Source organism: Anticarsia gemmatalis, chromosome 7, assembly GCF_050436995.1.
Source record: "Anticarsia gemmatalis isolate Benzon Research Colony breed Stoneville strain chromosome 7, ilAntGemm2 primary, whole genome shotgun sequence".
Classification (NCBI taxonomy): domain Eukaryota; kingdom Metazoa; phylum Arthropoda; class Insecta; order Lepidoptera; family Erebidae; genus Anticarsia; species Anticarsia gemmatalis.
Genome location: NC_134751.1, coordinates 5,807,425 through 5,826,110, shown reverse-complemented (window position 1 = coordinate 5,826,110; position 18,686 = coordinate 5,807,425). Strand labels below are relative to the sequence as shown.

The 18,686-nt window shown below is 35.7% G+C and overlaps 2 protein-coding genes across 2 annotated transcripts in view; both read right to left on the bottom strand.

Moving 5' to 3' along the window:
- Positions 1-103: 103 nt before the first annotated feature.
- The window catches only part of LOC142974362 (gamma-aminobutyric acid receptor subunit alpha-2), a 30,460-nt gene continuing 11,877 nt past the window's right edge, over positions 104-18,686 (bottom strand). Inside the window, exons 2-11 of the mRNA XM_076116641.1 lie at positions 5,507-5,868; positions 5,354-5,421; positions 4,992-5,212; positions 3,832-3,914; positions 3,548-3,682; positions 2,253-2,380; positions 1,998-2,183; positions 1,772-1,903; positions 1,256-1,436; positions 104-548 (exon numbers count right to left, since the gene is read on the bottom strand). Coding sequence (XP_075972756.1) covers positions 385-548; positions 1,256-1,436; positions 1,772-1,903; positions 1,998-2,183; positions 2,253-2,380; positions 3,548-3,682; positions 3,832-3,914; positions 4,992-5,212; positions 5,354-5,421; positions 5,507-5,868 — 1,660 coding nt within the window. The 3' untranslated portion in view covers positions 104-384. The remainder of the gene's footprint in view (positions 549-1,255; positions 1,437-1,771; positions 1,904-1,997; positions 2,184-2,252; positions 2,381-3,547; positions 3,683-3,831; positions 3,915-4,991; positions 5,213-5,353; positions 5,422-5,506; positions 5,869-18,686) is intronic.
- Positions 15,150-16,857, bottom strand: LOC142974126 (collagen alpha-1(III) chain-like). Its single transcript, XM_076116282.1, has one exon. It carries the CDS (start codon positions 16,833-16,835, stop codon positions 15,780-15,782), a length of 1,056 nt encoding a protein of 351 aa, XP_075972397.1. The 5' UTR covers positions 16,836-16,857; the 3' UTR covers positions 15,150-15,779.

The window sequence follows — 18,686 nt, the reverse complement described above, 5'->3', positions numbered from 1 at the left end:
TACCCCGTTTTTAATATAAGATACTTTACAATTAAAAACTGTCTATCAAATCGGTTGACGTTTAAAGGTATCTAGCACAAATACACTCACAATATTTTTTTATAAATATGTCAGCTAGTAAAATAATATTGAATAGGAGATATTGGTGTGCTAAGCAACTTTATAATAAGTACACAAATTATAAATAAAATTAATCATACTATCCGAATTGACCCTTCTCTAGTTGAACTTGCTTAAAAAAAAGAAAAATAAACGGCTCAAAATAATTTTAGACTACATTTTTTCCATGGACACTATACATTGTACACTACAAAATCCCAAATAATATTTTTTTAAATGCAAAAAAACTGGTCTCTAATAATTAAATAGTAATTAAGAGCTTGTTCAATGCGACAGTGTGTTCATAGGATTGTCGCTCCAAGCGAAGTCATCGTTTGAAAACGCGTAGACCATCCAGTAGAAGAGGTTGAGTAGGGCGAAAGATGCCGGGAACAACACTCTCGCCGCCCTATCTATGTGCGATACACTGTTGATGTGACCTCGACTACCTGCAATAAGATAAATAAATTTAACCCATTAATGTCCTACTGCTGAGCAAGGGTCACGTAACGTAATGAGGGAGGGGTAAGGCCTGGATAATTGCGGGTTAGGGACTTTGCATTCCTTCAAGAATTTTTCTAAAGAACTCTCTGACGTGCAAATTTGCTAAAGATGTTTTTCTTCACTGTTAGAACAAGTCATAATTATTTATAATACACACATAACTTTGAAGAGTCATTGGTGTTGCCTCGGGTTCGAACCTGCAACCACTTGAGTGGTACCAACTTATACCACTCGGCTATCACTGCTCTCAGTACCTACCTACCTGTGGTATATTTTATGCAAGGTTCCTATTGGAATAAAACTATCATACTTTTGCAACTTGCTCATACTTTACTTTGAGAGTTGCTCCATTGCGAAATAATTCGATATTTTCTTTAACATTCTTAGACAGGGTCATAGATATTTGATAACTGCTTTAGGGATAGCGCACACTAGTGACTTTTGGCACCGTGTAGGTACATCACCGTTATTGAAGGTGCGCGCATTTGGATACGTGACAATTGGGTCACTTTTGGTCCAAGGGTGATGTACATGGTGACAGTGCACAACAGTCACGGTGACAAAAATTACTAGTGCGCGCGATCCCTTAAGTAAGTTAAAAGTCCACGCACGTGTAACGAGTAAAATCTAGATTAAAGATAATGATGTATACCAGCTTCTATCTGCCGTTGTCGTCGGTAGCGGTCGTCGCCAGCTAAACAGTACAGCAGTTGTCTCCAACGTGGTACTCTGGTCTCCGTCTGCGTGGTCCTCTCCATGGTCAGTCGAACAGCACTCTGTTCTGGAGGGCGGTCGGAGTCTTCTGGGTTGCTTTGAGCAGGGAGAGTGAAGCTCTGAAAGTATAATAGTAGACAATTAATTGAACCATTAAGAATAGGCGTAAGAATTATTAATTAAAACGCTGTAAGAATTTAGAAGTGACGAAAATCTAAATAAGTAATTATTTTAGCAACCTTATAGAGTAATGGCTGCCACTGCGACACGTTTCGTTAATTTGATTTGTAAATTTTTTCGTATTTTTTTTTCTTTTTTTCAGTTTATAGAATGTATACTGTATAGAGAGGTAAAAGAGTATGTCGTCGTTGAACAAGATTCCTAGTCCGATTCGCTAGTTGGAGCCTAGGGTTGTGTTTTTTTGAGTTTTTTAATTTCATCATATTATACGAACGAAATTAGTCGCAGATCGTGCTGAGCTACGCCGACGCACTGCAAGTTGGCGAGCGGCGAATGCGTCACCGCCAACTTCTTCAATCAGCTCCTCCCATTCCGAATCGTCTATCACTATCTCCCCGGAACCGACCTGAAATACGATAGCCCTTATTAGTTAAAATAAGACAACCACTTAACTTGTTTAAAATTGTATATTATGTTAGATATCATAAACGTTTTGTCACCTTTGTAAAGTAGTGCACCCCAGCGAACTCTAGTAGTGTAGCGATGCAATAAAAGAAACTCATCAACAAAAACCAATCTAGGGCAGTTGCGTAACGCACTTTGGGTAGATCAGTGCGTGAGTCCAAACTTATTGTGGAAAGTGTCAACACAGTCGTTATCCCGAGCCCCACGCGATCCGAAGTGGCCTGAAAATGAATGTTTACGACTGACCCATTGTAACATGTCTAAATAAAATGAATGTGTTTATACGTTACCTCTCGATGAATCCAAAAAGATACCCAAGAAAGCACTACGATAAGTATGCACGGCACGTACACTTGTATGAGGAAATAGCCCGTATGTCGTTGAAGATTGAACGACACTTGAAGCACAGAAAATTCTCCTGTAAACATTTTTAAAGCTTTACAAAACTCCTAGCGCCATAACGGCACATTCATTCACAATATACAAGACGACTTCTGGTTTCTGAAATATAATTTATAAAACATATTATGTGATAAATATGTGGGAACATATTGAATACTAAAAAGCAATGACCGTTCACATCGTAACATGTCTTGTACCATTTCTGCGAATGTAAATTCCTCGGAGCGTAAAAGCCGATTCGTGTCATTGGCGCGGCACGGTACAATTCGTTTGACATTATTTTGTATTTGCCTCCGAGACGAAAAAAGCAAATCATATTTATAAAAGAAGCTCTTGAGGTCTATTTTGCAAGGCAATTTAAGATAAAAATGCTAAAACGCGATGTGTTCGGAGCACAGAAATTTTCGGTAAATAAGAAACGGGTAAAGTCATTTACGGCTGAGTGAGTTTCACCGTGGATGGAGGTACTTTAAGTACTTACGGAGGAATACCGTCGTTATATGTTCATATTTATTTGTCGAAGTATCCACAAAATAATAATGCTTTGAACAAATACAATATGCAGTTCCGCCAGAAGTGCATCATCAAAGTTATAATGAATTTCGCAGTTCGGCGTGAATATAAAGTTGGGGAAGTGTTTTCCATACCTGAACCCATGTGCACGGAATCATATTAAGCGGTAAGCGGATAAAGCGTAGGGACGGCTCGTGTCGTGATTAGTGGAGATGAAAGCTCTGTTATGAGAGGCGACGGCGGATCGAGAGCTTTCCCCTCGCCCGCGTCGCCTTCAATATTGATAGCGTTAACACATTTTAAGTTGCCTTATTAAAATTTAATAAAAAATAGATAATCTGAAAAGCTCTTCGTACGTTTCTTCGATACTGCGATATAATCAAACGAGCATAGAATGTTATGCGTGTACAAATACGCTTCTGTTTGTACCTATAGGCGGCGTAATAAGGGAGGTTACTCTTGTTTGCTCCAGACAAACTTTCTTGCTAAATGAATAGAACTTCTTTGTACTTAATCCGTACAGTCACGCGCAAATAACTAAATAATATTCGTATTTTGTACGGACTAGTAATGGATCAACACACACGAGAGACTATTTATCATGATGCATGACTAGTGTGTATTTATACATGTACACTTACGCGTAGTTTTTTCATAAGCAGACCCTTACCTTCTCTTCGAGTGAAAGTGAAGTTTCTATAAGGGAAGCTGATGAGGTCGAACTGTGAGAGGGTCATGCCCGGGACAAAGTTAACACTTTGAGAGTTCTGCCATTGATACACGAGCTGTTGATTCGAGTAGGCATCTAAAAGAAAGAGCGGTTCTTTAAGTTCCTTTTAAATATTTTTCTGTTTATTGTTGTTTGCATTGTGTCATTCGTTATTTTATGTTTTGAAATCGATAAAACCTATCAATGTTTACGTATCTACTTATTTATATTTAAAATTTACTTACAGCTACCAAGAATCAGGGGACAAGATTGTCGGTCCATAGGGAAATTGCGTAATTCCATGGGGCACTTTGCTTTGATAGTCAACCTGCAAAATTCAAGACCACATAGATTTACCTACACGCGTATAATCAGAAGGTTGAAAAGCACTATCAACATAAGAGCAATATCCAATAACGGGATATTTTCAGCGAGTTGCATTTAATTCGTCCGTGAATGCACTGGCTTAAATCATCAACTTTTTGCGCAGTGGAACAGTAAATAGCGGAAATTGTGCAAAAAGCTTAACTGTGCCGATTATCTGAAAGGATCGTCAGACCTCTGTTTGCTGCGTTCAACGGAGCATTTCTGTTGCCGAAATTCGCCCGTACTAAACCGATTAACGAGTGCCCAGTTGCATATTCTCTAGCGAAATTAGATGCACTTATCCAATCCGTTCTAAGTATGTATTATTCACGCCTTTTAATTGCTCGAATTAGATCTTTTATTTCAATTTGCATTTCAAGGTTGAAATTAGATTGCCGAGACGGTTTGATCACCATATGGGATTGAGAAAAATTTTAAGCCGGTTGAAACTCCTAAACATGCGTTAATAAATGCCTACAATTTCATATTAAACTTAACAGACTAAAGTTAGTTGTACCAGTGAATGTTTTCTAGAACCTTAGTGTTTTCCAGAGTAGACATTTCCCAAGATAATTAAGAATTATTACGAGGCAGTTTTCACAACTTGAGCTTTTTGCGACCGTGTGACAGGCATCTGTTTCATATAATTTACGTTACTAGAACCATCCACGACATTTTTAAAAACATAATCTTGATGAATATAGATCATATCTCAAGCAAGCATTGTAAAATAAGAATAAAACGAGAATTTACGTTCATTGAAAACTCCACTGAGTAATCGGATCAGGGAAATTTTTCATTATGCCAATTAAAAATGTCGGACGCTTTGGTTATGTAAAGGGTATGAAATTAATTATTCTCAAACCTTAATTGGGATTTGTGTATTTACGGACTCCTAGGTAATAAACTTGAGCTTAATTTGTTGATTGATCGAGTCCTGAATTGTGCTATTTTCCGAACTAAATATTTTTTTTATGTTGACAATAAAAATTGTTTGTTTTTGTTGTTGTTACTTTACAATGAATGCAGGCGATATTACCTCATGGAATACAATATATCGCCATGTTGGCTAATTCTCAGCAGTTTATTTGGCACAGTAATCGTGTGCACATAGGAGTGTTTGCCGTTGTAGAAATACGTGTCTGGCCGCCAAATCCTTTCCAGCATCTTGATAGAAAGTGACAAAGAGCGGATGGGACCGAGAAACGACAGCCGTGTGTCACGCCAATACTGCCTAAAATAGCAGTCCATTGAATAATCCTATAAAGAAAATAAATAATATTATTTATATGAGCAAGTATTTTAAGACCCACAATGCGACATAATGAAAATAAATATCCTTTGTGACTGTTTAGACATTTTCATTTAACAATCAAAGATATTTTTCGGAAAAAAGCATACCATGTCTAATTCGGAAACAGGTCCCATGCTCCTTATCAAAATATTCGTTTGCACCACAGTCGGGTAGCCTGTAACGCGAACCAATGTTAATTTTATAACTAAACAGATTGATTAAAAACATCTTTACCTTTCCAATAAATTTTAAAACTATACCTTTTCCATGCGTAGGTAACTGAGAATTTTCATAATTCTTCAACAAGTTTTCTAGAACTAGAGTTATGTTTTTAGAAACGGCGTCGTTGATGCTTCTCTTAGAGTTTTGCTTGAAGGTGTACGCATCAATATCATCGTAAGTAGAGTTGATGTAATTGGAGAGCAACATATCAGAGGTGTCCCAATAGTCATGTTGCCTGGGAGAGGCATCGTGTGACAGATTTTTAGCGGTCGCAGACAAAATGTTTGGAGTGTGTTGCGATGTAGCGTCGTCACGGGACTTCAGGGATGTCAGCGATATTGGAAACGTTCCATTTTTAGTCGTCAAGTAGATTGCTCCTTTCCCGTCTACTTGTAAAATGCTGTACAACAGAGATTAAATATTTGAGATCACAATTAAAGTAACATATTACGAAAAAAAATGACTAAAAATATATCTTTTAAATATGAACAAAATGATTAAGTACTGAGTAGTAAACTTTCTTTTAGTAGTTAGTATAGCTAGTATTCTTACGACAAGTCTACAAACTCATATTTGATTCAATGGTGATTCGTTCAATCTTATTTAAATAATGATGAAGAGCCATACTTAGATCTTAAATGCCAAACTTGCTGTATTGCGGTCTGTGTATAATAACGATAAGATTTTTCAGATATTTCAAGTCAGTATTTTAATTGCTTGAATATTAAGTAACACGGGGTCGTGTCGAGTGTCTCCGGCTCAACATCATTTACTATGGAATAGGTTTAAAAGAACGATATCTTGGCATCGAGCCCGTTCTCTCGTTTTTTGTTTCAAGTTTATGTTAAAAAGGGTTCCCAAAAGCATTATGATTCTGAAATTGTACACCTGATATTTATTTATAGCAACGTTTTTTCATTCATGTATTTTTGTAGACAGAAACTGTATGGATTTAAGTTTCTTATATTAAATGGATCGTCGTAAATGTGATGTACTTAAATAGTTTCGAAACCCTGTGTATTTGCGATGTCCTACACACACAAAATTTAAAAAACTAAATTTAGCAGATTTCTACGTAATCTGGAGCAATCAAGTGGTACTTGACGGGCGACTGCTTAAGGAAGACACCTAATTTCCTGCACTGACTACATGCGAGTTTTCAAACGTCGTCGACACATATTTGAACTAATCTATACGGGAATTTTGCACTGTATGTTAGAATTTCATACGTTTCGAGGCAATCAATATCGGTGTATTGCGCTGACCTAGTCAACTTCTATGTATGTGGGTCTAATTGCGCGCTGACATGCGATGATTGCGCCTTCTCGTGCACTGATTTGATTGCTAGTTTGCTGCCTCCTTTCTCCTCTAGGAATAGGATTCGATTCACATTCCATTCGAAGCTAAACTACGTACAGTTTAATAAACTTCCTGCATGCAGCTCTATTAACTGTTAGATATGTATGTACCTATAGTAACTTTCAGTAACGAAATTAAAGTTTGGTAGCATTGTGCTACAATTTACTCTTATGGAATATGTTGAATATCTAAACGCATCGTAAAAATTAAATTTCACGCCTGCAAATTATTGAAGAGGTACATCAGAATCATACATGATCACATGATAAAATAATTTTACTTGACTATTTTTAAAACAATTATAACTGAACACGAGCTTAAGTCGCTCACATAGAATTAACATCAAAAGAATTTATGGCGAGCCGCAGTTCAAGACTACACATTTCAATGTTTAATGTCTGTTTTTGAAATGAAAAGACAAGACTGGTGGAAGGAGACGGTGAAGATAAGCACCTTAGGTATCTACAATGTCGGCGAAATAAATAGATATCTACCTCTATATACCTATTTACCGTTGGAAATTTCAACATGATGTTATGTGAAATTATAACTATGTTAAACCACGTTTTCCTCATAGCATACATGTAAAATTACAATCTGTTTGCTATGTATGTCCTTTTGTTCCCATTTACCTAAATAAAGATTTTTATTGCAAAATACATTCATGGATTTTTACCAGAAACTTTTGCTGCCTAACTATTTATATATAGATTTCGAAAAGTATCTCGTGATGATTACGTCTTCACTCTTCGGCCACAGAGGCAGTATGTAAAAATAATCGATACCCATCTCCATTTATTTTAAACTTATTACAGCAAAAAGATCTACATTAAAGTATCGTAGATAATCTCACCTACTTACCACATTCTATACTTTTTAATTTCCTCTCAATCATTCCTGCTTCTATCTGTTTGATGGATGACCAAAGTTACGTAGACAAAAATTGCTTAGACCGTATCAGATTCAAAGCCTATCAGAGTTCGTATTTAAGTAAAAACGTTTTTAAAACACCAACTGCACGTTTGTCACAGTGGTTATGGTGGTCACCTCGATGCAATAGAAGCGCCGCGTGCGGTGGGTTCGAATCCCGCCCGGGATAAATATGTATGTGTGAGGAGCATGAGTGTCTGTTCTGAGTCTGGTTGTTAATTTATCTATGTATTTTGAAGTATATAAGTATGTTTATCAGTTATTTGATTACCATATTACAAGTTCTAAGTTTGGAATTAAATGACCGTATAGTTGTCCAATAATATAATATTCAATAATATTTTTCAGTTTTATTTGTAATCTTAAAACAATAATAACGTAATTGCACAACGACATGTTTTTTTCTATAAAAACGCTAAAACACATACTTAATGAAACTCTCTCGTCTCGACGTCGTCCTAGCTACTTCTTACAGACTACTTTAGTTTTCTTTGCTTCCACGAACAAATCCCTTTTGTTAATCTCTTATTAATTATTCGGGGTACTCAAGTTCACGATAATTTCGCCAGCACGTTTCGTGTAGTAGTGTTATTTTGTTACTAGGTGTCCAAATAAGATTACTGTTACTTATTATCCATACGATATTTCCACGTGAAATATATTAGTATCTAACATAATAATATCTAAGAAAAGCATTTCCTTAACGAGTGCGACTAACTGTCTAACGGTAAACCAACTTCGTGATATTCTTCATAGTTGAATGAGAACAAAAGTTGGAATTACCAAGTGAAGGGTGGAGCAGTTTCCTAATTTTCTTTGCTCAGTTAAGCCGTCAGGTTTTGGTGTGACACCACTTTGAATGGGCTTCGCTAATACTTCCACAGAAAGCGCTTTCTGTTCGGCTGTTTCTGGCGTTAATGGAAATTAGGTCGTAGTTTACTTTACCTAAGTTTAATTGTGTCTAGGTTTTAGCGAATTATGACTAAGACGTGAAACTTTGGTGAGTTTATACACGTGTCATATATTAAAATTATTATTACTACTACTTTTTCCGATGAATTACAATGTACCGGAGAAAAAATATATTATTAAATTATATGATTTTGACTAAACAGTTAACTCTCAGATAAATGAATAAAACTCAATAGACTCAATCTAACATACCGCAAAAGCTTATGAGAAGCATCGTGATTTTTTTACGTTTTGCACTATACTAAGTATTTGCATATATTTATCAGTTAGGTGCGATTTTGTGTGTGTGGCTCAAAGGAAGGCGCCTCAAAGGAAGCGCTTATCAATGTAGAGGGCTCGATACTCAGGGCGATTGATTCAACATAATATCTACCCACGTTATACAAACCTTAAGTATCATGAGCGATTTGTATACGACTATACCTATTGCCCCTGTGGTTTTTTGCGGTAAAGGAAAAACAGTAAACTAATATGATTCCTGAACCTAAAATAATATATTTTACGTCATTTTCAGTGCTATTATTAGATGTGACTAACATTATTCATGTATAGAATGTATTTATGGTTTCGTTTTGTGCCTTATATGAGTGTTTAAGTACAATCATGTCCGCTACATATTATGGTTAATGATAAACAAAGGGCCTACTATGTATCAGATAAGCATATCTTAGGTATATTCTTGTAAAATAGTTCGATCGACATTTTATAAAGGGCAGCATATTAGTTTTCGTTGATTATATAGTAAGGCTACAGACTTCCTCACTTAATAGAAGGTACTATTCACGTAATATATCTGAAACTGAAAGTCGCGCTGGAATTTCACTTCCACTTTCTTAGTTCCATAATCATAAGATATTGTGTTAAAACTTAGTTAAATGCGACTCACGGCCAGTATGGGACGAGCGAGGACGGTGATGGCGCATCCTAACACGAATTTACGACACAACTGTCATTAGGACGAGAATTGCGAGAACTCCGCAACTTTCTCACTGAACACACACTTTTTGTTACTAGTTTTTATATACACAAGTAACCAATTATGATGATTCTGCTGATAAAATATTATTCGTACTTATATAGAGTCATTCGGGGTAACTGTTCGCACTTCGCAGTGGGTAAGTGAGCGCAGGGCCTATATCTCTGATCGGGGTGAGGGGGCGGGGGTGACTGTTTTGGTCAATCGTAGCTGCAAGTGATGCGAACTAGTCGCGACATGTCAGTGCGCCGCACCACTCTTTGTTGTTTATTTATTTGCAAAAAACTGTTTTAGGCCATTTGATTGTGTCTTTCTTATTGTTTGGAAAACATTCTGACACACAAGATTGTAAAGCAACACCAGGAAAGTCATGTTTTTTTAATTAAATGGTTATTGTTGTTGAAATTTGCAAGCGTGATATAAAGTTATATTCATTACTTTGGACTCAGCGGTTCTTATATTCAATTTTGGGGTCTGCGGGAAAGTGTGCGCGGGTAAGTGGGCGCACGCGCACACTTGCCCGGATTCATAAAGATAAATAAATTTATATAATTTTAGTAGCAAATAAACTCTTATTTACTTATTTATTTTAGTGTAGCGCCATGTTTTGAAATTATATTAGAAAAAAACCTGAACTTGCGACTGTTACAACAAATCGCTAAAGCAAAAGCTCTAATTGAACAGGGTAAAAGTAAAGCAATTAGTATAAGCGAGTCATGTCTTCGCAAAAGACTTAAATTAAACGTAGCTGCATCTTCAATAGGTCGGTTTAATCCAGAAACAGTACAAATTATTTAATTTGATTAGGTATTTATTTTTTTATATTTATGCCTAGAATGTTCCAGTAGTTTTGTTGGTTTTGTGTTTGGATTTTCTGAGAAGGAGATGTTTGGTTCTGGTTAATTTTCATTAAATTTACTTCAAAGGCTAGATAATTTTGGTGAAACAATTTAATTAATATCATTAATTTCGGTCAAATTAACCAATACGTTCGCTTGCCCCAAGTGCGTCTTTTTACCCCATAGCTGTGCGCACACTTACCCACAACACGGGTCAAGTGTTCGCATTCCGACTTTCAGTTGTTTTTGTCTGTTTGAATGAAAACTAATATACTTACAGATTTTGTTTGTCTTCCAAATTGTAGTCTAATAAATGTTTATTTTGATATGTTACTTTTATTTTACTGATTACACTGTTCTAATTCACAATGTGGTCCCAAAGGTGAAAGTGCGCACACTTGACCCGAATGACTCTAACGATGTGTTTGTTTCGTACAGTTAATTGTATAAGGTTTATTTGCGGGATTTAACCTTTATCTAAAGGACCCAAACCGGCAACTAATAACGTAAGTATGTTTAGAAGAATTAAAATCTAATTAAGAGCTTTTTGCACCGCGCAGCTGGCTTATAAATGTTTCGTCTTAATAAGAGTGTGTTATGTAATAATAACTAATAAGAAATATTTCTTTTATCAGCAATATTCCCGTACCGTTTCAAACCAGTGGTCCGTAACCATCTAACCGCCACTAAATCAATGCAATCCTTGTATCAGGAAGTAGGATTACGCGTCGAGAACTCCCACGCGATTTATTTATGACTCTATTATTAATGTCAATAATGTAGTGAAAGCTTTTCATTTTAGCTTTGCTCACGAACTAAATGTAAGTTGCATACTTTTACTATAAATGATGATGTACTATCGAACCAACTGATTCATGACCCATTTTGCCGATAATTCGCTTGACACCGTCAAAACAGTAAGAATTTCGTCTCTATCGTCAAAGTTGCACTTAGGACATTTTAAACACGCATACGACTGTGTTATGATGTATTACGACTACAGTCAACTTTGACCTTTGTTATTACAGTACGTAGATACGTTTTCGTTTAAATCACTCTTAATTTGAATCTAGAATGTAAATAGTTTAAACTCTTTTCACAACTAAAAAACCTATTTGTGTCAAATATCAAATAGCACGTCATTTAGAAATCTGTGAAACGATTAGGGTAAGCACTATAGTCATTGCCCATCATACAGTGATTGCCAATGTTAAAGAATAATACGTTTATTTTAATTTCTAAAGTAACCAGTTCAAATTAATTGCGATATATGTCACTTTTAGAATATTGGTAACATTTTTATTTTATAGAACTCATGTCCGACGTTTGTGCGACAGGTGTGTAGTTCGAAAAGAAAAAGTAAGTTTGTTGCAATATTTGTTAAGGATAACACATTTGAATTAACAGTATTCGCTAGTATTTCTGGTTTTTAAGTGTTTTATATTGAATAAGTATAAAGTTATTGAAACAAAGGACTGATGTCCTTTTAGAAACAATATTTAAGTTGCGTTTATAATAGAGTTTATGTCAATGTTTTACTAAATAAAAATACTATTGACCAAAATTGTGTATCAATTCCTTAACCGGGTAATAACTATGCTGGTTACCCTATATTTTTTAATTTTTATAGTTACATTATTTCCTATAATGGCCGAATAAACCATGTCCTGAGTGGGTATCGAACCCACTCCTGACGCGTCGCAGTCGTAGCATCAACCTACTACGCCACGGAGCCTGTTGAAAACGGTAGCAAAGCATTATTGTATTGACGCACAAATATTTGTCGCAATAATGACAGCTAACAAATTCATCACCAAGGAAACGTAGGTTCAAGCGAATTTCGACCTACGTGTATATAGACGTGTTTTAGAAAATGAGCACATGGTGGGTCATGATTCAGTTTGTTCGATAGTACAATAACACAATGAACTTATTTATAATTAAGATTGTTCATATAAAAATACACAATACAAAATTTGAGTTTACTTATTATCAAGTTCAAGTAACATAAAATGTTTAGTAATCAAGTAAAATAACGAAGTTGTTTTGATTCAAGAGACCTTAAATAATTATTTTTTCCTTTGTTGCAGCGATAAAAAGTGGTTGTGAGGCGTCAGTGGGTGCGACGAGGGCTCTCCAAGGAATAAGAACTCTTGGCGTGGTAGAAAATGTGCCAAATTGTCAACTCACGGCTCGATCGCTCTTGTGATACTGCCGCGCACGCTTCGCTCTTTGATTATATTGTAACTATCAAGTTTAGCTGTGTTGCTGTGTTGATGTCTTAGTATAGTATACAATATTTATTATGCAACATGCGTATAAATCAAACAATATGTAATTCGTAAACAAGTAAACTTTTTTAACATAACCCTTCGTCCAACTACATATGTTGAAGTCGGCTTCCAGTGTTACTGGATAACTGAATATGAGTATTTTACATGGTGCGACTGCATAATGCATATAGGACCTCAGCAACCCAGTTTTAAACGGGTTATAACATGATTCTGAATACTGGTAACGACTTTTAAAAATCATTGAAAATGATGGCCTCCACCCACAATTTAACGTGCCTTCCAGAACAGGAGGCATTAGGTGCGTTTAATATGGCAACCCATTAACAGAACAACTTCAGCAAGCGTAGCAGAACCTCAGAGAACGATCAGCGCGGCTGTTATTATTTAGCCACGAGATCTTCAAAAACAGAACTCCACAAAACCGTTTATAAAGTAATTTGTCGATAGTAACTTCACTTTCTTATTTCCCATTGTAAGTACGATATACGTTTCTAACATCGTATGTGCCAAACCTTGTCTTACAGCCCCACCCTCAAAGAACTTACATACGATTTTATCACTTGTGCTTGTGAACTAACATGTTTCGATATAAACTCGAATAGGTGCTTTACTATTAAGACACATACATATATGTATGTATATTGACATCATATGATAAGATACATATATGTATATAGTATATACATATGTTTATATATACTTTAAACGTAGATTGTAGGTGTATGGTTCCCAGATAGCGAGAGGTATCGTAAAACTGATCACCGACACAAAACTAACTAAGTATATAAGGTAGAAATCGTAGGTATGTTAAGCAAAGTTTGCTTATAAAATATTTAAATATTTGGTATAATCTTGGTTTATATGAATATCTATAGAACATTAATGCGGAAAAAATAGTCTATCACAAATCACTGTCTCAAAAATTTGTAAAATAACAAATAGGTATAGATACGACTTAAATAAAGGATTTACAAGTGCAGTTTTTTTCTGAATCGAATTGTTAAAATGACAACCTTTTTGAAATCCGGTTAAGTCTACAAATTAAATTACTTATTATCATATTATAGTCTGTTCAAGTGACAAACTCCATTGTTGCAGAAGTTTGCACAGTCAGTGCCGGGGAGGAAGAGTTTTAATTTTCTTAGGGCAACATTATCACGTAGCCAATTAAAATTTGTTATAATATCTAAACCCTTCTTCATTAATTATCCGCTGCAAAATGGTTTATTTATTACTTTATTGTTCGTCCCGCACTCAACTTTGCCCTTATCATTTAAAACCCTAATTTACTCCAATTAACGAAATCCTTTTCTTTCAAAACAAGATTTATTTATAGGAACAAGTTATTTGTCAATATTAAATACGTTTATGCATAATTATGAGTATGATCGAGATGTAAGGATAAGATGAAGTCATATAAGAATACAGCAATGTTACTAAATAAAAATACAATGTTAATCAGTTGCACACTGGGCCGGCTCGGGGACAACGCACGAGGATCTGACAACACGAACAGATGCCCCAGTAGTACCACGCCGCTAGGAACTGGAGGCTCTATACTTTCAAACTGTTCCAGAATATATCCCAAGGCCATTAGAGAGTGTCCAAAGTACGGTAAGTATATAGTCACTACCGACTTTAAGTCAATCATTTGATAAATTTACTCAATGGTGGCATATCGATTTAAATTTCACAAATGTCGTTTTCGATTCTTGGTGTTCTCCAATAATGGATATTATATTTGTTACGACAAAGCATCCGTTTACTTTACATACGTAGTACTTCTTTTCGAATTAAGATAAGTCTTGGAGCATCTTCGATGGTTGAGGTATCACAGCACAAGCAAACTGGCGATGAAGCATATATGCGACTCCTCATAGTACATTTACTACATATATCCGAGTACTGCTAAGTTATAACCTACCATACATAATGACAATTCAATGGCAGGTGTAATATATATTATTTTACCTCGGATAGATAGCTTTCGTTTTGTCAACCACCGAAACATTATCACCGCCGTAAAAAGTTCTTGAAATGTTTTGTTATTTTATGTGCAACTACTTTTTAATGATAGTTCTTTGGTAAGAGTGATATTCTCTTTTCAGTCCATTGCTATAGTGTTGTTAGTGGCAGCAACTGCACGACTTATACATAGCGGAGTGCCTTACTGTTAAAAATGTGGATAAATATAGATTTTCGTCTCATGATTTGTTTAAAACTTACTTTGACGTTGTCATTACTACTATTATTTATCTAGATTATCAATAAAACATTTATGGTTACAAAAGATAAATGATAAAGTAGGTAAAGGTTTTTATTTTGTTGCGTTCAATGTCATCAAAAACATAATAATCTGAATAAAATATTGCCAATTGAACTGCGTCTGCAGAAATAGAAAACAATACAGTTGGAAAGTGTACTTTCTGCAGTCATTGTTGTCAAATATGATTAGAATTTTATACAGTTGTATGTTACGGGTAGAGAGGCGGACATTTATTTGTTTTTTAGTGAAGAGAAGGGTAAACTCCTCGGGGAGCGAAGTCTCGAGTCTGAGATACGAAACGCAATGCACAAATATTTATTTACCTATAGTAAGTCCGAGAAACAAAATTTGTTTTACCACGAGGCAGCGAGCGAGAGCTACGTAAACTGATCAGTCTAATGTTTACAATTCTTTATTTTAAGCGTAGGTATGTAGTTGCTTTTCACTTTCAGATTTTGGTCACAAAATAAAACAATTTTGTACATATATGTTGGTTTTATAATTATATCGCTCAATCACATTGTGATTATTGAGCTTATGCTTAGCTAGCTAGTCTGTTATCCTAACTAATCTTACTTTTGGATTCCTACAATATTTACAGAAGCGTAAGTAATTATTTTTATAATATATAAGTTGTTAAGTTTTCAAACATTTATTATTTATTTTATTTCTACGCTAACCGAAGCATAACTCTACATGTTGTAAATGAAAAGCCTGAGATTCATCGCGAATATCCTTGATTTTTACATCTATTATCGGTAGTCTATACACATTAGAAGTCTGAAGCACAATGTCTGTAGTTTCCTTAGATGGTAGAGATTTTGAACAATGATCACTTTCAGCCGGCACACTGTAGAAAAACGGCGTCTCCTCGGTGGGGTACGGTCCAATCACTACATCATTCCATGTCAGTAGCTGGATGGATGACATCACATGTGTTCTTGAATAAGGAACAGAGTTTTGACAGTGGTATCGTAATGTCTGCCTGACGAAGGATGACCGTCTTTGTAGCCACAGTACTTGCTGGTGTGTTAAATTGTATATTTCCTTTAAATCGATTCCAATGTCACTTATCCAAAAAGGCTTATTTTTATCTTCAAATTCTTTGTCACCGGGCTTGCTCACTGTCCGAGTCTGTGATATTCCTTTTGGTTTTATACAAGTTTCTTTACTTTTCATATCACAATATGCTTCGATAGACTTCGATGGTCCCATTACATAAATTCCAGATTTAATGGGTATATATTTGCACGTGCTTCCTATGAAATTATCGTCATCCGGGTCATCATAACTATCGTCGCCTGATTCTCCACTATCAACGAGGTCAGAAAACGCGCAGTTGCAACTTCGGCCAGGTACTCCCGGCAGGCCGTTAGGACCTGGAGAACCTGATATGCCGGGTAATCCTGGTGTACCTGGGGGTCCTTCGGGTCCTCGTGATCCATCATTTCCAGGTACACCTGGTTCGCCTCTATCTCCTTTCATTCCTGGAAGTCCCGGTAGTCCCGCGTCGCCTGTGTCACCTTTTGGTCCAGGTTCTCCGAACAGGTCATCATCGAGAGTTAATTTGCAGCTTTTTAACTGTTTTGTACATTTATCGGTAGTGATAGTGCTAGCAGGTGATAGCGCGGAGTGAGAGTCTGCTGTAGCAACTGCGTCGAACAACCCGATCAACAACAAAACAAAAATTACAAACTTATTGAAGAAATCAACGTCCATCGCGCACCTCATTTTATTTATTAGTAAACTGACATCGCTGTAGTTTTCCTTGTTCCATGGGATATTATTTATAACGATTACAGCAAACATATGCTTATTGAGCACGGTCTGGTTTTCCTTTTATAATAATAATTACTATACCAAATTGTTTACCTAGTAATATATTTGTATTCATAAAACTTGCATTTTAAACCAACAAAAAATGGTACCTATTCAGGAGACCATTATGTGACCATTATCTAGTTCAGTAATTTGTCTCATTACAGTTTAAAACTTGATTTTTTATTATTAACTTTAAGAATATCTAATACCTACATCATTTTCCGTAGTTCGCACTAAAAGCATACCCCATCATACATAACATAGTAAAAGATTGATGGAGGTGTATTGCCATATTTTTATGCGAAGTACAAAGATATAAAGCTATCGCTCACTAGCCGACAATTTGCAAGTCGCCTGTCGACGCCAGGGACATGACAACGATTGAGTGATCGTTCTTACGACTTTTATTTCATTATACTTGAGATTTTGTCTCTAACGTTTTATAAAGTTAGGTTAAAAAACAGCGAGGAAAGAGTTTCCTTTAACTGTAAGTTAACAATATCTACAATCGTGGTAAATTTTTGCTTAACTAGCTCTCACAATAACGAACTGCCATTTGTTTTTGATTGGTTATTTTCCAAGCTGCTTAAAAAACCCTAACATACTCTATTATTAGCATTATGTGCACTACATTGCGGTGAAAACTTTGTTCAACACAAAGGGTGAGGTGATATGAAAAATGCAGTGGTGTGTACATGTAGGTACGTGGGTACGGCACAAGACTTATTTCCTGTTCATAAATGAGCGGCGTGGTGCATTCTTGTTGGCAGCTGATGTGAGGTGAGGTGTGAACTGCGCGGTTCGGCGACACCAGTCAACGAGTGCTCGTTAAACCGCCATCGAATTTACAAGGGGGAATAAATGTCTTGGTGTAAAACGCTCCTCAATATAGGTCGGTTATCTCAACGGGCGATTTCGATTTTATATTCTGCATCTACTTTTAGCTTGTTAGTAGAGTTTTTATAGCTGAATTTTTGGTAAGTAAGGAGTATTTGAGCCTGGATAAGTTCAGAATGATTACAGAAGCGTCACGGGGTCGTTGTTTGAGATGAGACAAAACAGCAAATTTATGATGGACAGTAACCCCTTAATTACGGTCTACTAAGTGATAATGAATCGTTATGAGAGCTTGTTGACATTGACTAACATCATTTCATCGGTCGATAGTTGGCAGTCTGTCAAGATCGTCTCGTGTTGCCCTTGCTTAGCAACTCTACACTCGCCCTTGTTATGATGAGTCGTTACCTTTAACGGGTTATTTAAAAAACACGCTTAAAGACGGCTGTCTGATGTATTGTCAGAGAGATAATATTTATATGACGTGGAGGCCATGGTTAAACGAGCGAATACATTAAGTAATACTGCTGCCTATATGCTACCTACATGTATTATTAGGCCCGTTATCCGTTAAAAGACGGTTTAAGATGTAAAAAATCTGTTGAAATTAGTGAAGATTTTCTGTATTATTCACTCACATAATTTAAATTTAAAATAGCGTTACAAGATACAAGAAGAAATAAATAATTCCTATATCTATTAATCCACACAAGTATAAAAATATTTTGTGATATAATAGGAGATAAAAACAATAAAAAACAACAAGAACGTAAAATAGTAATATATTAAGGCACAGTTAGTAGCTACATAAAACATATTTATTTTGGTATAATATATCACTATAATTTATAGTTTTTACTACATAGTTATAAGAAACAAATCTCAATATTTTCTATATGAAATGTTTGAATTTCGTTACCAATA

Coding starts and splice junctions, on each gene's coding strand:
- LOC142974126 (XM_076116282.1), bottom strand. CDS start 16,835: ATGAGGTGCGCGATGGACGTTGATTTCTTCAATAAGTTTGTAATTTTT.